The sequence below is a fragment of the Chrysochloris asiatica genome, unplaced genomic scaffold (assembly GCF_000296735.1).
Source record: "Chrysochloris asiatica unplaced genomic scaffold, ChrAsi1.0 scaffold00031, whole genome shotgun sequence".
NCBI lineage: Eukaryota > Metazoa > Chordata > Mammalia > Afrosoricida > Chrysochloridae > Chrysochloris > Chrysochloris asiatica.
This window is the reverse complement of record NW_006408549.1, coordinates 15,058,985-15,070,011: the sequence shown is the minus strand read 5'-3', so window position 1 is coordinate 15,070,011 and position 11,027 is coordinate 15,058,985. Positions and strand designations below refer to the sequence as shown.

At 38.4% G+C, this 11,027-nt stretch overlaps 1 protein-coding gene across 1 annotated transcript in view; it reads left to right on the top strand.

Moving 5' to 3' along the window:
• DECR1 (2,4-dienoyl CoA reductase 1, mitochondrial) overlaps window positions 1–11,027 on the top strand; it is an 86,007-nt gene that overhangs the window by 41,163 nt on the left and 33,817 nt on the right. Inside the window, exons 5-8 of the mRNA XM_006859258.1 lie at window positions 1,443–1,645; window positions 4,184–4,241; window positions 4,363–4,449; window positions 5,975–6,122. Of these exons, the coding sequence (XP_006859320.1) occupies window positions 1,443–1,645; window positions 4,184–4,241; window positions 4,363–4,449; window positions 5,975–6,122 (496 nt within the window). The remainder of the gene's footprint in view (window positions 1–1,442; window positions 1,646–4,183; window positions 4,242–4,362; window positions 4,450–5,974; window positions 6,123–11,027) is intronic.

Sequence of the window (11,027 nt, the reverse complement as noted above, 5' to 3'; positions counted from 1 at the left end):
GCTACCAGAGCTCCTTATCATAGCCTTTGAAAACCCTGTAAGTACAAAGTGTTTTCAAAGGCTATCAAAACATACTGCTCTGACACCTATGGACATATGGGGTCTCCATGAGTCAGAGTAGACGCATGACAAATGGCAAATGTGTGTGCTTTTTGTTTTTTATTTAAAGAAGCTCCGTGAGTCTAGAGAGAGAGTATGCAAGGCAGTTATGAAGGAAGGTATTCAAACAAATTTGGATCTTGGGCAATGTATGAGGGACTTCAAATATTTGAGGGGAAATTCCATTTTCTTATCATTCCATTTTTCCGTGAGGTTTTTGAAGCCTCTCACTGTATGAAACTTGCCTGGTGATCCAGTGATTAAGCACTCAGGTACGAATCAGAAGGTTTGAGGTTTGAATCAGCTGGCCATGCTACCGGAGAAAGACGGGCCAGTCAGTTTTCTATAAAGATTGCAGCCTCGGAAAGCCTCAAGGGCAGTTCTACTCTGTCCCAAAGGATTGATTGCTTTGAGCTGTAATCAACTTGATAGCAATGGTTGTCTATTGATTTATTTGGTGGCAGGTGTGAAGGAGGGGCCGTCTATGCATTGGGAGACCTGGTGGTGCTGTGGTTAAGTGCTGGACTGCTTTTTGTATATTTTAACTATAATGGTTGATGACTGCTGCGAGTCTACCAACTCATTGCAACCCTTGTATAGGGTTTCTGAGGAGCGGCTGGTGAGCTTGAACCACCGACTTTTTGATTCAAACCAACCTTGCAGTCCAGAGCATTAACCCACAGCGTTACACCAGGACTCCTTAAGTATAATAGAATCATTTTATCTGTTCTACATCTATTGACTAGAAGACAACAGGAGAAAAGCATTTGGTTTAATAAGTCCATATAAACAACTTTTAATAACTTATTTATCTTTAGTGATTTAGAGTTAGAATGTGATTTGTGTCCAAATTATTGTAAAAAAAAATAGTTTTCTTTCTTTTTTTAAATTAAATTGAGGCAAAACCTTGCAAATAATGGTGCTAACATTTACAATATGTACTGTGTGTTGCACACTGCTCATGGTATTTTTTAATATATTAGTTCATTTAATCCTTACTGCGTCCAATAAGGAAGGTTCTATTGTGGATCTCATTTTATACATGAAGAAATGGACACAGAGAGGTTAAATCATTTTCAAATTTACAAAAGTAGGGAGAAGATTCCATCCTATAATGTCTGACCCTAAATCCCATGCTTTTAACAGTTCCATTCTGTAACTTCACATTCAAGTAGAAGAAGAGTAATCTCTGATTAAATATAATACCAATATGTTTACAAGGAGTTTAATATTTGGTGTTATATTCCAGAATTAAATATTACACTCAAGTAAAAATTGAGAAGCTGAATTCCTTTGTGGAAATACACACTGTATATACAACATTTTATTTCTTTTTCTTTTAGTTTTTCAGTTATGGAACAAAAATATTATATCAAGACATTGAAGCCGCTCGGTCTAAATTCTTTCCACCCCTTCAAAAAATGATGCTACCACCTAATAGTTTTCAAGGAAAAGTGGCGTTTATTACCGGAGGAGGGACTGGCCTTGGGAAAGGAATGGCAACTGTTCTGTCCAGCCTCGGTGCCCAGTGTGTGATCGCCAGCAGGTAAGCCCATCTCAGCAAATTGCAAGAGACTCCTTTAAGAAAAAGCTCTGCTGCCGTTGTGTTGAAAACAGTTTGTCAGAGTGATTCGGTTTGTATCTTAGTCTTATATAAAACACCCTTGTTATTAGTTGCCTTGGTAGTTGCCTTGGAGTCAGTTCCTACTCATGGCAACCCCGTGTGTGCAGAATGGAATGCTCCATGGGGTTTTCAAGACTGTGCCCATTTGGGAAGCAGATTGTCAGGCCTGTTTTCTGAGGTGACTCTTAGTGGGTTTGAACAGCCTAACCTTTAACTTGTAACTGAGCACTTAACCATTTTAGCACCCAGGAACTTCAAATACCCTTAAATGCTTACATACATTTCCTTGGGTGGAATTTGAGTCAGATATAATTTGCGAATGACAGAAACGAAACGATGATAATGATAGTTTTTGTTGTTGTCGAGTTGGTTCCTATCCATAGCAACCCTGTATAGGGTTTCCAATGAGCGCCTGGTGAGCTTGAACCATTGACTTTGCGGTTTACACTAACTTTGCAGTCCAGCGCATTAACCTACAATACCACACCAGGACTCCAGGAACAGATGATATATACATTTCCGAAATTCAGGAGTAGAGTATTTTTTCTGTATGTCAAGATGAAGTTAAAAACTTCTTAAATGAGACTGCTTTGTTTTTGGTGGGAGTAATTATGATTGCTGTTTCAATAGGTTATTAACTTGAGTAGAATGGATCTAGGATTCCTGGTGTGGCACTGTGGGTTAATGCAAAGTCGGTTTGAACCACAAAGGCAGCTTTTCAAGCTTACCGGCTGCTCCTTGGAAACCCTATCCAGGGTCACTATGGGTTGGAACCAACTTGATGGCACTTAACAACAACAGAATGGATATAATCCTCCCATTTTTCTATAAGATGGACAAATATTTCAAAACACTTTCATTGTGATGTGTTTCTACAATGAGACATGTGGAAGGAGCTTGTTATTTAGGCAGATGCTGGTATCCTGTGCCTATATAAGGAAAGCTAATGGCAGAGTACTAAGTGATCTGCTGCTAACCCACCCATCGGCTCCACAGGAGAAAGACGTGGTGATCTGTTCCCATAGATGTTACAGTCAGGAAAGCCTTATGGGACAGTTCTACTCTGTCAAATGAGGCCACTTCAAGTTGAAATAAGGAGCTCTGGTGGTGTAGTGGTTACGAATCGGGCTGCGAACCACAAGGTCAGCAATTCAAAACTACCAGCTGCTCCACGGGAGAAAGATGAGGCTTTCTGCTCCTGTAAAGATTTACAGCCTCAGAAACCCTGTACAGGGTCGCTATGGGTCGTAACTGACTCGACGGCACTTAACAACAACAACAAGTTGAAATTAGTTTAATGGCACCCTACAACATGACTATGTAAGCCTAGAGCTTTAGAAACTAGTAGAAAAATCTACTCATTCCTCAAATTTTCAATTATGTAAAATATTGAAGTAGGCCAAGTGTGGACTAATCTAAATGACAGTCACTATGGTGTGGTGCTTGCTGTATGATAAGCACCAGACTGCTAACTGCAAGGTCAGCGGTTCAAAATCCACCCTATATAGGGTTACTATGAGTTGAAACTGACTTGACCACACGTAACAATAACCAACCAACCACATGCCACTCAAAGAGCCACTGTGTCTTTTCTTTTCTTTTCCTGTAAGTTTTTCTCTAATTCATATAGACTAGAGCTTGTTTTTTTGTTTTGTTTTGTTTTTCAAGGTTGTAATTTTGAAGTCTTGATTTGGCACTGTAGGATAAACACTAGACTACAAGTTCAGTCTGAACCTCATAGTAGGCAGTTCAAATTCACCAGCTGCTCCTTGGAAACTCTATACAAGTTCCTTATGAGTCCAAACCAACTCAACAGCGATTAACAACAACAATGATGTTTTTAAGAGTGTGAAAACATTATTTCCCATGTAATCCTATATAGTTTGACTCATGGTTTATTTTTTGTGTTTCTCTCAAGGGCTAGAGACTCTGAATGTAGATAGGCTGTCAAAACCAAAAAGTATATTTAGAAGGAAAATGCATTTTCCTTCTAAAACTGGTTTGATCAAAACAACAGATATAAATGATTGCAATTAAGGAAATTATTTTACATTTATAGTTGTTGTTAAGTGCCAGGGAGTTGGTTTCAACTCATAGCTACCCTGTATAGGGTTTCCAAGGAGTGACTGGTGAGTTTGAACCACCGACCTTGTGTTTCAAGCCAACCTTGTGGTCCAGTGCTTTATCCCACAGTGTCATACCAGGACTCCTTAAGTAGATAATAGTAAAGTAACTGATTTAAGAGTGAAGAATTCCATAAATCAGTGTCAGATACATAAAAATTGTTTGAATGTAACTGTTGGAAAATGCATTAATTCTTACTAATTTTTAGAGGAAACTCTTGTATATTTTCAGAGACACTTTTCCTTATTTATGCTATAGAATTTTTAGAATTAAAAAGAAAAAAATAATCTGAAGTCATTTAAGAACTCATGCAGAGTACTGTGTGTCTATTTCTAGGAAGATTGATGTTTTGAAAGGGACTGCAGAACAAATTTCTTCTCAAACTGGAAATAAGGTACATTTTAAAAAAGATAATTTAAATTTAGAAATTATAACATTTGAATAATATGCTCATGTTTCTGATTTAGGATATCTGGAAAACGTAAGATTCCTTTTTCTCTTTTATTATTTTGCAGGTTCATGCAATTCAGTGTGATGTAAGGAATCCTGAAATGGTTCAAAATGCTGTATCAGAACTGATCAAAGTTGCAGGACTTCCTGATGTAAGTGTAATGGTGAGGAGGTCCAAGTATGAAGCTTTTGATGTTGAGAATACTCACCAGGATGAACTGAGGAAGTAAAATGTTAATATGAGAAAGTGCTATGTTGCGAAGACCCTATTTTCCGTCGCAATGAAATTGTACTTGCAGATGTCAGCTCTGCTTGAATCGGAACACAAATTAGGTGGACACCATTTCCTTTCAGGAATATTTTTAAAAAAGTATTTGTAATCATATAGAACAAATTTAATAAGATTATGCAATAACAAGTGCAGTTACCCAACGGCAACATATTTAGTTTAGATGATTCATACGCTTTGATTTTCTGAATAATTTTTGATTATCTCTGTCAGTGGAGGAAAACAGACAAAGAAAGCTACAAGAAACTCCAAATTGCTCCTTGTAAGAAGTGACAGATGTGTGAACCAAATAACAGATATTTTTACTGTTATTTGGCTCACATATTAAAAAGTCACTTCCTTTGATAGTCTCAAAGAGAGCACTTTTCTGTATTAAAAATATTTTCAGACAGACCAATAATATGAAATCTATAGAACTAAGTAGAATCTCTGTCGATAATGAAGAAACAAGATACCAGTGGCCCATTCCATTAGGACAAGTTACATCAAAATTACCACTAGTAAACCAGTTGGCACTGACTAGATTCCAACTTCTGGTGACCTCATGTGTGTCTGAGTAGAACTGTGCTCCATAGCGTTCTCAGTTTTTTTTTAAAGTTCTTTCTTCTGAGGTATGTCTTAGTGGATTTCAGCTTTTAACCTTTCAGCTAACAGATGAGTGTGTTAACCATTTACACTAATCAGGAACACCAAGTCCAAAGTCCAGAACCAGAAATTGAAAGGCATTTCTCGGAATTCTTGAAATAAAGGGTAGTAACATGGCTGTTTTTTTGTGTTAATTGCTGTCAAGTCCCTTCTGACTCAGGGTGACCCCATGTGTACAGAGTAAAACTGCTCCATAGGGTTTTCAAGGCTGTGACTTTTAGAAGCAGATCATTAAGCCTGTCTTCCAAGGTGCCTTTGGGTGTGTTCAAGCTATCACCCATTTGCCTAGTACTCAAATGCTTAACCATTCAAAGCATGAATCATCAGTCACATGATGTTGTTGTTGTTAAGTGCTGTTGAGTTGGTTCTGATTGTAGAGACTCTGTATAGGATTTCCAAGGATCACTGGTGAGTTTGAACCGTTGACCTTGTGGTTCAAAACGACCTTGCAATCCAGTGCTTTATCCCACAGTGCCACACCAGTCTGTATTTATTTTCCTAATAATAAACTCTGTCCAAATTTTGAGACAGTGATTTAAATTCTAAAACTTGTTAACAGGAGGTCTTCAGAGATTCCCAAATGTAAAACAAGCCAAACCTCCTGGTATTGTTTCGTAGTTGGTTATGAACTTCAGTTCTCTTTTATAATTTGGGTTAATACATTTCAGAGATAAAAGCCCTTGAAAGAAAATGTTCTTCCTTATCTAGTAGTTTTTATAACTTGCCTTCCTACCCACTATTAGATCGTGATAAATAATGCAGCAGGGAATTTTATTTCCCCCACTGAAAGGCTGTCTCCTAATGCTTGGAAAACTATAACTGACATCGTTCTAAACGGCACTGCTTATGTGACACTGGAAATTGGAAAGCAACTCATCAAAGCACAAAAAGGTATGTTTTATTTACTGGCCGCTACTAAGCACACCAAGGAGCTCTGGTAGCGTAGTGGTTACGAATCAGGCTGCTGACCTCAGGGTAATCAGTTCGAAACTACCAGCTGTTCTGTTGGAGAAAGATGAGGCTTTTTGCTCCCATAAAGATTGACAGCCTCAGAAACCCTGTACAGGGTTGCTATGAGTTGGAATCGACTCCCCGACACATAACAACAACAACAACTAAGCACACCTTATGCTATTTCCTAGAGCACCTGCAATAATCGATGAGACGGCATCTGCACTGGGACAACTCTCAATCTAACTTGGAATATTGCTGTACATTGCCATACAAATAAACAAACAAAAAACCCAAACCCAACCCACTCTGAGTTGATTTGGACTCCTAGTGTCCCTATTTAGGGTTTCTGAGGCTGTAAATCTTTACAGGAGGAGAAAACCTCATCTTTCTTTTGCAGAGTGGCTGGTGGGTTTGAACTGCCTACTTTGTGATTGGCAGTCCTGAGCTTATCCTACAACGACACCATGGCCTACACAAAAAAATTTATTTCAAGTGACATGGAAACTTGGAGACAGGGATGCCTAACTGTGGTTAGGGTTAGTGAGCAGGTTGAAGAGCAAGAAGCAGTCAGCAGAATTTTCAAAGAGCTTCAGGAGGAAAAGGGAGGGAGAGAGTTATTGTGAATGTCCATGGATGGGGACCTGGTGGAGAGGAACAGTGGAGGGATTCAGGGAATGATGAGCCATTTGATGTGATTAGAGATGGGGAGATAGAGTGGTGGGTAATAATTTTGGGAAGGTTGGTTGGGGTCTAACTGGAAAAGTTCTGAACGCCAAAATAAGGAGTTGAAGGAAACGGGGAGCAATTTTTCAAATGTTTTTTCCTAAAAGGTGTTTCAGGCGGACTGTGACTTAATTGGAAAGGCTTTTTACAACAGTGTCGGGAATTGAAAAGATTAGAGAGACCCATTCAAGATGTTTTGATTTTTCTTTCGGCATGTGGGTAGATGGTAAGAGGAATAATTTAGGAAACATTTAAAAGATAAACCAGGATAAGGGAATTGTTGTTGTTGTTAGCTGCCATAGACGCCGTGTCCAATTGGATCTAACCATTGGGATCCATAGAGCTTTCACTGCCTCATTTTCATAAGTAAATCACCAGGCCTTTCTTCCTAGCCTGTATTAGTCTAGAAAATTAGTAGGAAAAATCAGTATAGAGGGAAATTACAGGAAGAACATTCTAGTTTAGTGATGTGAACAAACGTCTTCATAAAAGTTCATGCATACATATAAATAGTATATTTTTGATTGTGGCTGTTTTGTGCCAAGAAGTTGGTTCTGATTCATAGCCACACTGTATAGGGTTTCTGAGAGCCACTGGTGGGTTTGAACTGCTGGTTAGCAGTCCAGTGCCTATCTTTTGTGTTATATACATACATGTCTAGAAATTTTATATATGCATTTAATAGACACTTACTGATGACTTTTATGACTTGGCCATGCGTTGTGTTTCATGGCACAGAGGTGACCCAGATGCTGTCCTGGATGAATTAGAGTTGAGACTTAAAAGGTAGAGGTATTTTCTCAGAGTAGTTTTCTTGCTTCTCAAAGGATGCCCTCTGAGTTGAGGGGATGAAGGAAGCCATGGAGCAGGCCAGGTTTCTTCCTCTGCCTCACTCTGCTCAATTTCTTCAGTGCAGTATGTATAGGATCATATTGTCTGCAAATAAGGAGAGTTTTACTTCCTCTTTGCCGTTTGGATGTCTTTAATTTCTCTATCATGCTGTACAGCTTTGGCTAAAACTTCCAGCACAATATTGAATAGAAATGGTGATAAAGGGCATCCTTGTCTGGTTCCTGTTTGCAGTGGGAAGGCTTTCAGTTTCTCTCCATTGAGCATGATGTAGGCTCTTGGTTTTGTATATATGCTCTTGATTATGTTGAGGAATTTCCCTTTAATTCCTACTTTGTTGGGTGTTTTTTAATCAAGAATGGATGTTGAATTTTGTCAAATGCCTTTTCTGCTTCAATCAATATGATCATGTGGTTCTTTTCCTTTTTCTTATTTATATGATGGATTACTTTGATTGTTTTCCTGATGTTGAACCATCCTTGCATCACTTTTATGAAACCCACTTGGTCATGATGTATTATTCTTTTGATGTGCTGTTGGATTCTGTTGGCTAGGATTTTGTTGAGAATTTTTGCATCATGTTCATGAGGGATATTGGTCTATAGTTTTCTTTTTTGGTGATGTCCTTTCCTGGTTTTGATATGAGGGTTATGCTTGCTTCATAAAAAGTATTAGGGAGTTTTCCATCCTCTCCTATGTCCTGGAATAATTTGAGTAGAATTGGTGACAGTTCTTCTCTGAATGTTTGGTAGAACTCACCCATGAATCCATCTGGGCCTGGGTTTTTATTGGCTGGAAGTTTTTTGATGGCCTGGTCAGTTTCTTCTTATGGGCTTGTTCAAGTTTTCTACTTCATTTTGAGTAAGTTTAGGTAGGTCATGTTTTTCTAGAAATATATTCATCTCATCTAAGTTTTTGAATTTGTTGGAGTACAGCTCTTCATAGTATTCTGTTATTATCCTTTTGATTTCATTTGTTCTGTTGTGACTTGACCCATGTGGTTTCTAATGTGATTTATTTGTGTCCTCTCCCTATTTTCTTTCGTTAGTTTTGCCAATGGTTTGTCAATTTTATTAATCCTTTCAAAGAACCAGCTTCTTGTCCTGTTGATTCTTTCTATAGTTTCGGTTTTCTATCTCGTTTATTTCTGCTCTTATCTTTATTATTTCCTTTCTTTTGGTGACTGTAGATTCTCTCTGCTGGTCTGCGTCTAATTGTTGAAGATGTTGTGTTAACGTGTTGATTTTGGTTCTTTCTTCTTTTTGGATGTGCACATTTATCACAATAAATGGTCCGCTCAGGACTGCTTTTGCCTTGTCCCAAAGATTTTGGTATGTTGTGTTTTCATTTTCGTTGGTTTCTAGGAACTTTGTGAATTCACTTTTAATTTCTTCTTTTACCCAGTTGCTTTTCAGCAGGGTGTTGTTCAGTTTCCATATATTCGGCTTTGTTGCTTTGGTCTTCTTATTGTTGATTTCTAGTTTTATATATAGCATTGTGGTCTGAGAAGATGCTCTGTAGAATTTTGATGCTTGTAAATTTATGGAGGCTTGCTTTGTGACCTGATACATGGTCAATTCTGGAAAATGTTCCATGCACACTGGAGAAGAATGTGTGTTGTGCTGTTGTTGGATTGAATGCTCACTGTATACATCTATGAGGTCAAGTTGGCTGATTGTGTTGTTTAGTTCCTCTGTAGCTTTGTCGAGTTTCTTTCTTCAGTGCAGTATGGATAGTCCTTGAAGCAGCTTGAGAAAGAACGTGGGGCAGGCAGAGGGATGTTGGATGCTAGAGAGGCACTAGCTGCTTCTTCTTTTTTTTTTTGCTATGAGCTTCTGTCCTGTCTCTGTGCACTCATTGAAATTAAAATCCCAGCTGCAACAAAGTAGATATGATTTAAATTTGGAATTTAGGGTTTTTGCTTTTAATTTTTATGTATTTATTTTTCAGAAGCAATGGATGATTAGAGAGGGAGACAGAAAAGGGTGGTGGGCTTGAGGGACACAGGACCTTGGGCTCTGTGTCTTTCTCTCTTTAGTCTGATTTTTCTCTTCACATCTTACTCAGTTCTCTAATTATTTCTGTTGCTCATCTCTTCCCTTTTGGTTCTTCATTTTTCTCTTCATCTTGTTTTCTTTCAACACTGTGTCTCTGCCTAATTGTCTCCTTTATTTGCTCACTGTCCATTTCTGTGACTCCTGATTTCTGTCTGCATTTCCCTTTTCTCATTATTGTCTTTCCTTCTAACATAGACTTTGATCTATTTTTATTCATCACACTGGATTAAAATTCTATGGGCTTCATTAAAAATATAATAGATAAGTCTTTAAAAGATGGAAGCCAGTTTGTATTCTTCCAAGATACCTGTCATTTATTGATGATGTCTCCTTGGAGACTTACTTGGACCACTCATCTAAGGAGAGTACTGGTCCTGGGTCTATTCTGGTATTGGCTTAACAGTCAGGCAGTTTAGGAGCTCATGATCTTTAAAGTATATCCAAATGTGTAAATCTGGAAGCAGCAAACTGAGGATCTGATCAGAAGTAGAAAGTCAATATGAGATATCTGAGAAGGTACACTAGAGGACATTTCCATAACCCCCAAAAGTCTCTTCTTGCCACCTTCCAGTCAGTCCTCATCATGTTTAAAACTTCAGAACATATCCCACCCACCATTAAAAAACAACAACTTTGTATTGTGAATTGGGTGAAGGTTCAGTTTTCCATTCAACAATTCATATACATTTTGCTTCATGTCATTGAGTATAGTCCCCACAATGTAATATCACTCATTCTGATTCTACCTTGTGTCTCCTACTTTCATGCCTCCTTCTTTTCTAAGCCTCCTGAACTTTGTCTATTGTCAAATGTTGCCATGTTGACCTCAGATAGTCAGTTGTTCTAAGGAACTTGGACCTCCCTAGTGTTATTGCTCCCCTCATAGACCTGGCTATTGTTTAACTGAAAACTGAGCTATGGGGGGAGTTCAGTTCCAGCCCTGAAGGGTGACTAAGGAGGGCCTTAGTCTCAAGGGTTCTATTAGTCACTATCTAACCTAGGTCTAGATTTTGCATTTGTTCCACATTATTTTCTTCTTTATCCAGGACCTTCTAATGTGATCCCTTTCAGAATAGTAGTGGTAACCATGTAGCTCTGGTCTTGATCGTGAAAGCTGGGACTCATGTTGGCCATTAGTCCCTTGGACTAATTGTTTCCATGTATCTTTGATTTTTTTCTCTCTTCTTTACTCTAGGAGGGGAGAAACTAAGAG